Raw genomic sequence first — 13,957 nt, 5'->3', positions numbered from 1 at the left:
CAGTGTCCGTTTCCACCAGTAGAGGATTACACACACCCTTCTGAACGCAGTGTCCGTTTTCACCAGTAGAGGATAACACACCTTCGTGCTATCACAGTATCCACTTTCACCAGTAGAGGATTACACACACCTTTGTACTACCACAGTTTCCACTTTCACCAGTAGAGGATTACACACACCTTCGTGCTACCACAGTGTCCGTTTTCACCAGTAGAGGATTACACACACCTTCGTACTACCACAGTGTCTGTTTCCACCAGTAGAGAATTACACACACCTCTGTGCTACCACAGTGTCTGTTTTCACCAGTAGAGGATTACACACACCTTTGTGAACACAGTGTCCGTTTTCACTAGTAGAGGATTACACACACCTTCGTGCTACCACAGTGTCCATTTTCGCCAGTAGAGGATTACACACACCTTCATGCAACACAATGTTCAGTTTCACCAGTAGAAGATTACACACACCTTTGTGCTCACACAGCACCTATTTTCATACCCTTGTGCTAACACAGTGTCCGTTTTCACCTGAAGAGGACTGCACACACATTTATGCTACACCGTGTCCAGTTCCAATTGTAGAAGATTTACAAACATTGGTTTGCTACCACAGTGTCCATTTTCACCAGTATAGGATTATACACATCTTTGTGAAGCCACAGAAGAGAATTACACACGTCTTTGTGCTTCACAGGGTCTATTTTGACCAGTATAGGTAAGGTTGTAAGTGTTGGTAAATATGCGTGACGATGCACCTATTGCCAAGCAGACCGATGACAGACCAAGCCAGGTTGGACATCTTCACAGGTCCAGGATATGAAGGAATGAGTGATGAACACCGTTTTAAACATTATTCCAGTTATATCACGGCGTGTCAGCTTGATGTGGAGGAAAGCCCGAAGTGATGCACCTCTAAGACGTTTACCACTTTGGTGAATCGCACGAACACGGGTATGGTGCTGACAAACCTAGAAACACCATCAGGGCGAACAGGGATTTCAAACCTCATCATCACAGGTTTCTGGCGCGCCTAGGTGACCAGTCCTTACCGAATCTTTACGAGGACCCCGGATATGAAGGAAGGAGTGAGTGGGCTGGTCGGTTAATTTAACGCCACTAAACAGTATTTCAGTTACATGACGGCGCGTCAGCTTGATGTGAGAGGAAACCCAATGTGACGCTGGTCACAGACGTTCACCACTTTGGTAGAACCCGTCTCACACGGACATGGTGCTGACAGACCAAGGATCATAATCGGGGCCTGTCTGGGATTTGAACCCACGACCAGCGGATCCTGGGATATAAAGGTATCTGGGCTAATCGTTTCTGTAACTATAAACCTATTTCCCAAAACACTGAAACAAAGCATACGAAATGACATCCAGAGCCCCTCTCCAGAAGTACCTGTGGTGCATGGCACGCTTGGCCGTGATGCGCCTTTCAGGGTTGGTGTCCAGGCACCTTTTCATAAGGGATAGAAGTTTGGTGTCTATTTGTCCTAGTACACCAAAGTCTGGCCCCTGGTCAAAAACGGAAGATGTTATCTTTCGATCCGACCCCAAAGGAAACGGGTACTGCCCAGCTAAGGCCGTATAAAGAGTGACACCAGTGCTCCACATGTCGAAGGATTTTATCCAAGCGTTAGAGGTGGCACGGACATCTCCTCTGTGCATTTCCGGTGGGGCGAAGTAGGACGTGGAGCATGTCACGTGCCTATCCTCAGGCGTTTGCTGCTGCTCCAGTCGTATCGCTCCGCCGAAGTCGATTATTTTCACCTCATTCCCAGATCCGATCAGGATGTTTTCTGGCTTGATGTCCCTGTGCACGATGTTGTTGTTGTGCAAGTGATTTAAACCTGCCATAATCTGCTTGGCAATCGGCTTCAGGTTCTCCTGTCTCCATTTCACACTGAATTTGCTGATAAAATATACCATGTCATATCCCTCAAAGTACTCCATGATCATGAACATCTTCATATTGTACCGGAACAGGTCGTATGCCTTAATGATGTTTTCATGATCAATGGATCTTAAAACTGCATACTCGTTAACCCAGGTGCGAACTGCGAAGCTGTCATCAGTGGCCGTGTGTAGGGAGACCTTGGCGGCGTAAAGAACCCCGTCCTTCCTCACCCTGTATACCCTAGCACACCCACCCAACTCGATGACCCCCTCGAAGTAGTAGCCATTGATGGTTTGACCAACGAGTGTTGGTGGATCTGTGGGAGCAGTTGGTTGGGACCCGGCACCGGTTGACGTTCCGATGTCGGCAGCCGACCCCCGTGTGTTGTACGTGGTGTTGGGGGTGGCACTGGTCCTGGCCGTGTCAGATGTCTGGAGATGTTCTCTCCAAAGTTCAGCAGCAGCATTGTGTGGCCCTGAGATGGATGCAGAAGAACTTGCTGGAGGACCAAGGGAGAGAAAGAATAAATCTATTAGCTGGATTTTATACCATGTGAATGAAGGAGAGGAGGGAGAAATGGATGTCATATAATACTGTTGGCATGGAGTGGGAAATTAGAGGTGGGGGTGGGGAAGGGGTATAGGTAGTAAGAGTTGATGTCATACCACATGGATGGTGGAGGGAGAGACAAGAGTTGATGTCATACCACATAGATATAGATGTTTGGGGGGGGGGGGGGGGGGGGGGGGAGACACGAGTTGATGTCATACCACATGGATGGTGGGGGGAGAGACAAGCTTTGATGTCATACCACATGGATGGTGGGGGGACATACAAGAGTTGATATCATACCACATGCAATGGGGTGGGAGTGGGCGCCACATTTTGGTGTTACTAAACAATGATATGGGAAGGTCAGTAGGGACCTACAAACAAACTTATTACCGTAGACAAATATCAACACCATGTGTTAGCCAATGATGATTTTGATTTTCTTTAGCAATGATAAACACTTATCTGAGTGGTAGATGAGCTAAATATTTGTGGGATTCTTTCATTCATAGACATGGAAAGAATCCACTCACATCATATCTTAAGTTTGTTTGTTTGTTTATTTATTGTTTAAAGCCGCACTCAGCAATATTAAACCTATGACGGCTGTCTGTAAATAATCAGTCTGGACCAGACAATCCAGTAACTGACATCACGAGCATCGATCATCGAGATACGATGACATGCATCAACCAAGTCAGTGAGCCTGACCACCCGAACCCGTTAGTCGCCTCTTGCGACAAGCATAGTCGCCTTTTACGTCAAGCATGGTTTGCTAAAGACCTATTCTACCCCGGATCTTCACGTTTTTTGGGTCAGTTATTACAAAAGCGCCACAATACAGGAGGATGCACAATGTATGATGACAAGACATAATAAACTGCAGTCGGGGAAAGAAAGAGTTGATAAATCTCAGCAACTGCATGCATTTTCAGAGTATCTCCCACAGTTTTAACTTGATTTTACCCTTGGTCCACATAGAGCAAAATTCTAGCTGCCAAGGGTGAACGAGTAGGATTTTACGCCCCTTCAAACAATATTTCATCAATATCACGGCGGAGACACGAAGAATTTCTTCCCATTTGGGGAATCGAACCGGGTCTTCGGTGTGACAAAATGCATAAACCATTAAGCTAATCCACCATCTACAGTCGCTAAGAACAGGATGCAGCGTGAAAACTGAAAATGTAAGATATCAACTTGGTTTTATGTCCAATTCTTTATACATGAATTTCTTACCGAAGGCCAAGTTCATGGAACAGTTGGAGAAGGTTTTCAGGTGAAGTAAGCTCGCCATATCTACAGAGACACGTCCTCAGATAGCAAAGACGCCCGCTTCTGTCGATGAGACTGACGATTTGTGACGTCACATGTCTATGACGTCACAATAAAGTTCGATTGGTTTTACTCGTGAAAAGTCGAATTGCATTGTTTGAAATAACCCGATTAAGCTGAATCTAACAGGTGGTTTAAGTCAGGTTTGATATTTGACCTACCTTGAACAGACCACGAAAAATACTGTAAATCTCATTTTGGTGAAGAAAACTGAAACAGCTGATTGGCTACTGCATGGTGATGACCTCAGGTCGCACTACTTATGCCAATTATACCTCATGTATGATGATGGACAGGCGCGGCCGGGGATCGAACCCCCGACCTTCCGCTCTCAGGGCGGACGTATGGCAAGCCGCTTTCGCGTTTATTACGAAATTACTGATATCTTCAATTGTTTTAAAGATATCGGTATTCTATCGAAAGATTAAAAAAAAATAATGAAAGATATCTTGAATGAATTTCTGATTCCAAAATACATTTACTGATCAACAAAATATTTCGTAATAATGCATTTAAATGTATTTAAGATATCATTAAACAATTACCATCCTACTGTACATAATCATATTAGAAATAAATTCAAGATATCTTGAAATAAGTTATACATATCCAAAAATATGATCAACCAATCAATCACAAATGCAATACATATATCTTTAATTAAATAGAGATATTTTTAATTAAATTCAACATTTCGTTAATTATGACCGTTTCTGATATAAAAATTCAAATTTACGATAACATTAGTAATTTTGAAGATATCTTTATATCAGTTGTTGATATCTGTAATATAACATGAAAAGTGCGGGTTTTACAGATATCTTCAAATACTTCCTGTCTGGCTACCTATTTGTAAATTCTTCCGGTTCCAAAATGGCGGCAAACCATGCCCAACTTGTGCAGGAACTAGTCTCAGATATCATTAATCGAATTTAAGATATCAGCATTTCTTTTCATGATATCAGCAATAAGCTTTACGATATCCTTAATTCATTTCGTGATATCTTAAATATTATTGCAGATATCTTCAATTATCTGCATTTAAGATATCTTCCCCATTCAAGATGTCTACAATGGAAATCACGATCTCTTCAATTCAATTCAAAATATCTTCAATATGATTCAAGATATCTTTAAAACAACTGGAGATAACGGTAACTCAAGTAATAAATGTGAAAACGGCTTGCCAAACAGACGCTCTACCTGACCACGGAGGCGGTCTACTAAAATGAGGCCTAGAGGTCAAAATGCCCATGTGATCACGAAGACGTCGTCATTGATCACGCTGTCGACCACTGGTTTGTCTCCCCCAGGCTCGTTGCAGGTCAACCTTGGTGGTACATTGCTGTCTGTCGCGTAAAACATGTATGTATGTATTTGTATAACGTTGTACAGTCGATAGAAAAAATGGCTCGTCGTTCTTTAGTACACATTGTTCTTTCTTTTCACATGACGTCTTTTCGTAACATTTCACTATTACATTGCATACTTTGACCTTTATTTCAACTTTGTATATTGGGGGGCACGGGTGGCGCCGCGATTCGCTGTGCAGAGTTGCGTCCCCTGGGCACGTCAGAAACCTGTGATTGTGGGTTCGAATCCCGGTTAGCCTCGATTATGTTTCTAGGTTTGTCAGCACCATACCTGTGCTCGTGGGTTTCATCGAAGTGGTAAACGTCTGAGACCTGCATCACACGGGCTTTTCCACCATTAAGCTGACACGCCGCGATGTAACCTGAATACCGTTAAAAGCGGCGTTAAACCAAACTCACTCACTCTTTGTCATCATGTTCATCATTAGAATGATAGTAGACGATGTAACAGGGACTGCTTTGTTTTCAAGAACTCCCGCTTCTGTAACAACTGTAAGTATAAGTTGGAAGCTGGTATCCGATGTTTAATCGTTAAAAATGGTCAATTAAACCCCGAGAAAAGGGGCGCTGGGGTGTTTAACTAACCATTTCAGCGATTAAACATCGGCGCCGCGTGGCCTAACCTATTTAAACATGGCTGACATTCATTCAAAGAACCCTAACACCCAAAATGTTAAAACAACATTTTTTTGATAACCTTATTTATAAAAGAAACAGATATTGTGGAACTCTGTATTAAAAGGTGGGAAGACTGTGCGAGTCGCCTCTGCGTGATGCACGTGAAATTTGTTCCTAGTACCTTTGGGACGTGCTTCTCGTTCTTTGAAACAGGGTATGAAACTCCCAAAGATTTCAGCCAGACCACAGGACTGGCTAGCTGAAATACTTGCCCGCCCTGACCAAAACCTGCCTGCCCACTATAATCATATGTTTCTCAGGATAAGCTAACGGGGTTTCTTTTTGGTTACATTTTATCATTCATCTTTACATGTGAATTAATGCTTATCATCGGGAAATATTTTGAATATTTTCACATATGAAATATAACCCGACCGTCGGGCAGGGGGATTTGAAAATCTGGCAGCCCGAGTTGAAATCAACCCGTCTCGGACGGTCGGGCAGGCAGGTATTTCGAACACTGTTCTTTGGCGACTCAGCTTAAGAAACGCACATTCGTTAGCTTTCGGAACGGAGTTCGCTGGTTCGATATACGCTGGTGGTACACGTATTTCGTAAAATTGTTCAATTATGAAGTTAAATTAAATGAACAAAAAGAAGTTCCGTCATTGCCTAGTCGTGTTAACAAAAATTCAGTTAGTTTATGTACGATGAAAGACAAGGGAGCCATGATCTAATACGTAAAACAGTAAACTGTATACAAGTTAGTTTCTAAAGAGTTTTGTCCCTTGTTATTCCAAAAGGATCCGCTGGGTTCGAATTGCAGATTCTCCCCGCGTGTGATCCTTGGTTTGGTAGCCTAGTGGTCAAAGCGTTTGCTCGTCACGCCGAAGACCCGGGTTCGATAACCAACATGGGTACATTGTGTGAAGCCCATTTCTGGTGTCCCCTGCCGTGATATTGCTTGAATATTGCTAAAAGCGGCGTAAAATCATACTCACTCATAAGCTTTGGGCTAGATAATTTATCGATTTGTCTCTCGATAAATATATATTTCAGCATTGAAATATTGGCATCAGCGTGTGTGTGTAGCTGCTTGTACTAGTCCGGACGAATGCATTTTTTTATAGTGCCAGCTCACTGATATACCACAGAGATACCATGCCGCAGTTTGACATGAATACCCCGCTCAGACACACTATACTGACTCCGATAGGACCAGTCCTTGTTTTAGCCCATTAATGCCGAGCGCCAGGCAGGGTAACAACAAGTACCATCTTTTAACGTCTTGGTATGACGTGCATGGCCGAACCCCGAACCTGCGGCTCTCCGGGCGGACGCTCTACCACTAGAACACGGAAGCGGTCCATTTCAACCCGGAACCACCACGGGTTTTTATGCCTGTCACGTGGTTTCAATGCGTAATCTACGTGTCTGCTGTGTCATCTTGTCACGGTGTTTGAACTGTTCATGCAGTCTCGGCACCATTATCTGCAGGCACTCGTAATATAGCTGCAGTATTGCTGCTCAGCGTTGCGTGCTCCGTGCTGTCTGACTCCAATAACACCTCAGATGAATCATCACAAGGGACTGACAGATAGCTTCCAACTATATAAATAACTCAACATTTACTGACGGTGTTCTCTGTAGTTATTAACCATATAAACTAGGCCCGAGTGACATATCCATCTCGACGCATGACCCGGCCATGATCCCATCAATCCGTCTACACAAATACACTAAAAGGTACATGAATGTAACACGCGTTATACGCACGCGGGCACAACAACAACAACAATAACCCCCAAACAACAACGAAACACAGACGAACAAACAACAAAATACAGAACAATATAAAAAAATACTTTAAAGAAACATAACACATGACTACACCGGAAAGAAGCTCGAATGTTGTTGAGTTTGGTGTTAAAGTGAGTGAGTATGGTTTTACGCCGCTTTTGGCAATATTCCAGCAATATCACGGCGGGGGACACCAGTAATGAGCTTCACACATCGTACCCATGTCGGGGATCGAACTCGTGTCTTCGGCGTGATGAACGAACGCTTTAACCACTAGGCTAACCGACCGCCCGTTTGGTGTTAATAGTGTGTGGAGACAAACAAACAAGAAACTAGGTTGTTCGGAAACCTCGCTAATCGAACGATATTGATAGGAGCGATTATCTGTATTTACAACATAACTTGGGGCGCGGGTGGCGTCGTCTAAGGCGCCGCGACTCGCCGTGCAGAGTTGCGTCCCTTGGGCACGTCAGAAACCTATGATTGTGGGTTCGAATCCCGGTTCGCCCCGATTATGTTTCTAGGTTTGTCAGCACCATACCATGCTCGTGGGTTTAACCGAAGTGGTAAACGTCTGAGACCTGCACCACTTCAGGCTTTCCTCCCACATCAAGCTGACACGCCGCGATATAACTGGAATGCTGTTAAAAACGGTTCCCCCAACTCACTCACTACAACATCACTCTGCACCAATGACTCGTTTATCCGGACATGTATTAAAACAAACGATTGCACTAGCAATGGTATTCTCCTTCTTTCAGTGGCATTTAGAAGTTGGTGTGATGAAGAAAGACAAGTTCTATGGATGAACAATTGTACTAATTGTAATAAAGAAGTTGTTCATCCATAGAACTTGTCCTCACTGATTGTAATAAAGAAGTTGTTCATCCATAGAACTTGTCTTTCTTCAATGGTATTCTCCGTTATGCACAGAATTATACACAACACAAAATGGGTGGTTATACAAATGTATGTAATATCAAGTTATACTTACTGCATGAATAGACCAATTTCTAGATGTGAGATAGGCTTTAGACTTCCAGCAGGGAGTGCGGATGATTCAGTCGTCTAAGACCCGTGAAGATTCGGGTAAGAATACGTCTTCAGCAACCCATACTTGTCGTAAAAGGCGACTATGCTTGTGGTCAGGCTCGCTGACTTGGCTGATGCATGTCATCGTATCCCAATCGCGTGGATCGATGCTCATGACATCAATCACTAGATTGTCTGGTCCAGACTTGATTATTTACAGACCGCCGTCATATAGCTGGAATATTGCTGAGTGTGGCGTTAAACAAACAAACAGTTTGTCTTAGGCACCACAATTCGCTGTGCAGAGTTGCTTCCCTTGGGTGTGCCAGACACCTGTGATCGTCGGTTCGAATCCGATTATGTTTCTGCGTTTGACAGCGCCATGCACGTGAGTTACACCAAAAGTGGTAAAAGGTTGATATCTGCATCCCTTCCGGCGTTCTTCTCGCATCACCCTGACACGCCGTTACATAGCTGAATACTGATGAAAGGCGTTAAACACGACTAACTCACTCACTCAGTAGCATACACCAACACGAAATCTGGCCTCGTCCTCTAAATACCGTAGAGCAATAAAGCGCTCTTATCAGAAAATCCTTACGGAATATATTCATTAACACATAACCATGTAAACAGTTATCACTGGACATGTTACATGCATATGTATATTTGGCCGCATATTGCGATTTGGGACCAGATAGGATCATATGACTACCGAGCAAGATTACGAACGAAAGTTAAATATTCGAACTCTTGTTTTGTCAGACATGACGATCCAGTAATGAGATTGCTATCAAATTCCTCAAACAGCTATTACCCAGCATCCTCAACTACAACTAAGTACATATTCTGGTTCGAAAGTAGGTGCGTGTGTTGCATTTTACGCCGTTTTTAGCAATATTCCAGCCATTTGACAGTGGGAGGGTACCTGGAATGAGGTTTACACATTGTACAAGTGTTGGGAATCGAACCCGGGTCTTCGGCGTTCCGAGTCCATATATTGTCTAAGACAGGGCGTTCCTCCCATAATAACTCAAATACTTAATATATATATACAAAAAAGGTGATTGGATTTTATAACGCCGCTTTGAACAGTATTTCAGTTATATCACGTGGACTGTCAGCAAGGACGCAGGACGAAAGCTCGAAGTGATGATTGTCTTAGACATGTATCACTTTGAAGAAACCCAAGAGCCAGGTTATAATGCTGACAAACCTAGAAACATAATCAGGATGAATCTATTATTAGAACCTGCGACCACAGGTGCATGCACGTATAAGGGACGTAAGTAAACACAGCGAATTGCTGCGAATTTTGACGACTGGGTCACCCGTACCTCCAAAACTCTGTGACGCAAAGATTCCTATACACAACAAAAGCCACGTATTGGCTACAGTCGTTACAACACAGTGTATGTAATGTGTTACAAAGACAAATAGGGAGTTGATTACATCTTTATTATGGAGATGAAGTAATGTGAGGGAAGCCCATGTCAGTCACTGATTATACAAATGGCTGTTTCAGCATCGCAGTCTCGCATTCGGCGCAGGCAATCCGGGACAGAGGACGGGGACGTCGGAAACTGACAATGTCGTAGCCGCCACAGGACCTCCATCCTCCGCTCAACCCTCATCAAGATGCACATGTTTGATATTTGCAATCGTCATGAAGAAAACCACCCATGTGTATGTGCATTTTTTATTCAATCACATCCAAATTAGCATCAGTTGAATACAGTGTAATTATATTACGAATCGAGCTGCCCATGCATGATATACCACATAGAGAAGACTTGAGACCAGAGCCCTATCAAATTGAACCATTTCTGTGTACATCCAGACTGAGTAAGCACAGTTTTACGCCGCTTTTAGCAATATTTCAGCAATATCACGGTGAAATTGCTTCACACATTGGACTCATGTGAGGAAAAGAACCCGGGTCTTCTGCGTGACGAGCGAACGCTTTAACCACCAGACTACCCCACTGACACGCGTACAGCTAGACATCGTCATCCTCAACCTTGGACATATGCTGGTGATCTGTAATGATGGAGCCAAGCTATGACAAATGCCATCCTCTTACATACTTTATTGACAGACGTACCTTCGAGGGGTGATGCCGCTCCAGGCTGCCTGAGTGGGGTCATGTTTACGGATCAATCCTGGTTTGTTTTGTCGGAATGGGAAGATCTAATTATATTCATGCCGATATAACGTTAGCTGGTGAATAACGATTAGTTATGTGATAATCTTGCTATTAGGATGACAAAGTAGAAGCAGAAGTTATAACCACACAAAATATTGTCAGCGCTCGTGAACACTCTCGTGAACAATATTATAGATTTCTAGACTGTCCGCTCACAAGAAGTCGGATTAACACACATGTAAATAGGAACAGGCAGAGATGACTATGGCATAACGGATCCAATATTACAGCTGTATCCCGCTATCTTTAAATGTTATCGGGAATAGAGAGTGGGCCAACCAGTAGTCGATTATACACATTCATCCATTATACACATTACTGGTCAGCGCTGCAACCATGTTCCTGATGTTGAATGATTTCACCCACGTGCCACGTGCCATGTGAAATGGGACGTCTGCTTGTCTTCCTCTGTCCTCCAGCAGGTCAAGTCGTTCGACCTACGTGTATGACTCGGGACCTTTGAAGAAGGTCTACGGAACATATTCAACCGGTTAAAATCTATGAGGCATGTGTTTTTTGCGTCATTGCTTCCATCCATAATAAAATATTCCATTTCACATCCTTTCCAGGAACATAACGGTCCTTCCGCCATGTTGTACAGTTCGTATCGGGTAGCCCAGTGGTTAAAGCGTTCGCTCGTCACGCCGAAGACCCGGGTTCGATTCCCGACATGGGTACAAAGCCCATGTCTGGTGTCCCCCGCCATGATATTGCTAGGATATTTCTAAAAGCGGCATAAAATCATACACACTCACTCTATGGACGGTCTTGACAAAATTGTTCGTACACTGTAAGCACATTGAACAATATATAGAGCCAGTTTGTACATAGCATCACAATTATATATTTTCAGTTCTCAACAAATTAATGTTTGCCCTCAGTATACATTTATCAACATAAATGTTTATCTCAGCGCTAGCACAAGTGCCTTATTTGCTTCGCTTTGAAGAACCTATCTCCCTACAGATCTACCATCGTGTGTTAATCTATTGATCTATTTAACAATGATCTATTTTTGGGGAACAATATGATTATTGACAGAAACCAAACGTAAAAACAATGGTAGGATCATAAATGGTTTCAAATTGATTATGATTGACATTTCCATATCACGACTTAAAAAATGCGAGATCAGGACATCGTTTCTCGGCTTTGGGGCAGCATCACAACTAAAGTGCGATTGTTTCCAGGGATAAGATTTAAGGCAGTGGAGATTCTCTGTAAATGATGTCCTTTCTCTGATCTAGCACTGGAAGTTTTATCTAAATAATTTGAATGTGTATCACATTTGGACAAAGGGGTTTGCTGTCACATAACAATGGCCAAGTGATAACATTTTCTATGTAAACTTCTGTTACATGGATTTATTACTTGCCTCAGTGATAAATTTTAAAAAAAGAGGTAAAATAAAATAAATAAATTTGACTTTCATTAGAGTTGTAATGTGATGAGACATGACAGAGAAGGCAGACTACTGAGCTGCACTTTGATGAGACTGGTAGACCAATGGTTGGTAGTGAGGTGAGACTGGCAGACCAATGGTTGGTAGTTTGGCGAGACAGGCAGACCAATGGTCGGTAGTGAGGTGAGACTGGCAGACCAATGGTTGGTAGTGTGGTGAGACTGGCAGACCAATGGTTGGTAGTTTGGCGAGACAGGCAGACCAATGGTCGGTAGTGAGGTGAGACTGGCAGACCAATGGTTGGTAGTGTGGTGAGACTGGCAGACCAATGGTTGGTAGTTTGGCGAGACAGGCAGACCAATGGTCGGTAGTGAGGTGAGACAGGCAGACCAATGGTCGGTAGTGAGGTGAGACTGGCAGACCAATGGTTGGTAGTGTGGTGTGACTGGTAGACCAATGGTTGATAGTGTGGCGAGACAGGCAGACCAATGGTTGGTAGTTTGGCGAGACAGGCAGACCAATGGTTGGTAGTTTGGCGAGACAGGCAGACCAATGGTCGGTAGTGTGGTGTGACTGGTAGACCGATGGTTGGTAGTGTGGCGAGACAGGCAGACCAATGGTTGGTAGTGTGGTGAGACCATCTTCCCGAGGCAAGAGTGTTAACTGACTTTAAAAGTCCAGTTTCCACCCTTGCCGAACTTGGCTGGAATTCCTGGGCTCGATCGTAGCGCCACCAGTGGCTATTACGAGTTATGTCCTTTCTATGGCTCTCCTATTGACCAATCAGATTCAAACTCTCGTATCACTTGCATTTGCTTCAAACAAAACGGTGGCGCCCAGTCAAGACGATCTGATCGATAATCAAGATCTATATTGTGATTAAACGAGTCTTACATCGCGAAGTGCATCAAATCACGTGAGCACCTTGATTAAAAACATGAAAAGATTTAGAAAATATCTGTCGACAACGAGTTAGCGGTGCACATGCTTTGCAAATCCTGCAGTCGACCGAAATCTGCATGACACTTTACGAACCGGATTTCGATATCGGTGCGCGATTTTGATTTGACTAAGCATAGACTCGTTAGTCCAGCCAAAATGTAACTCCATAATACCAGCCTAGTTCGGCAAGGGTGGAAACTGGACTTTTATAGTCAGTTAACTCACTTGCCTCGGGAAGATGGGTGAGACTGGCAGACCAATGGTTGTTAGTGTGGTGTGACTGGCCGTACTGGCAGAGCAATGGTTGGTAGTGAGGTGAGACTGGTAGACCAATAGTCGGTAGTGTGGGTAGACTGGTAGACCAATGGTTGGTAGTGAGGTGAGACTGGTAGACCAGTGGTCGGTAGTGTGGTGAGAGTGGTAGACCAATGGTCGGTAGTGAGGTGAGACTGGCAGACCAATGGTTGGTAGTTTGGCGAGACAGGCAGACCAATGGTCGGTAGTGAGGTGAGACTGGCAGAGCAATGGTCTGTAGTGTGGTGTGACTGGTAGACCAATGGTTGGTAGTGTGGCGAGACAGGCAGACCAATGGTCGGTAGTGAGGTGAGACTGGCAGAGCAATGGTCGGTAGTGAGGTGAGACTTGTAGACCAATGGTTGGTAGTGTGGCGAGACAGTCAGACCGATGGTCGGTAGTGAGGTGAGACTGGCAGACCAATGGTTGGTAGTGTGGTGAGACTGGCAGACCGTTGGTTGGTAGTGTTTTGTGACTGGTAGACCAATGGTTGGTAGTG

At 43.9% G+C, this 13,957-nt stretch overlaps 1 protein-coding gene across 1 annotated transcript; it reads right to left on the bottom strand.

Annotated features, from left to right (window-relative positions):
- Positions 1–964: 964 nt before the first annotated feature.
- On the bottom strand, positions 965–3,807 carry LOC124149236 (aurora kinase C-like). The gene is made up of 2 exons (XM_046520692.2): positions 3,696–3,807; positions 965–2,403 (listed from the first exon to the last, which is right to left on the bottom strand). The coding sequence occupies exons 1-2, from the start codon at positions 3,751–3,753 to the stop codon at positions 1,343–1,345; spliced, it is 1,119 nt and encodes a 372-aa protein (XP_046376648.2). The 5' UTR covers positions 3,754–3,807; the 3' UTR covers positions 965–1,342.
- Positions 3,808–13,957: the final 10,150 nt, after the last annotated feature.

The sequence above is a fragment of the Haliotis rufescens genome, unplaced genomic scaffold (assembly GCF_023055435.1).
Source record: "Haliotis rufescens isolate VD_foot unplaced genomic scaffold, xgHalRufe1.0.p SCAF_4, whole genome shotgun sequence".
Lineage (NCBI taxonomy): Eukaryota > Metazoa > Mollusca > Gastropoda > Lepetellida > Haliotidae > Haliotis > Haliotis rufescens.
This window is presented reverse-complemented; position numbering and strand designations above follow the sequence as displayed.

Bases quoted from the DNA above. Each gene is read 5' to 3' on its own strand.
- LOC124149236 (XM_046520692.2), bottom strand. From the start codon at position 3,753: ATGGCGAGCTTACTTCACCTGAAAACCTTCTCCAACTGTTCCATGAAC. The intron at 2,404-3,695 runs GTAAGAAATTCA...TTGGTCCTCCAG, and splicing joins TTCCATGAACTTGGCCTTCG to CAAGTTCTTCTGCATCCATC.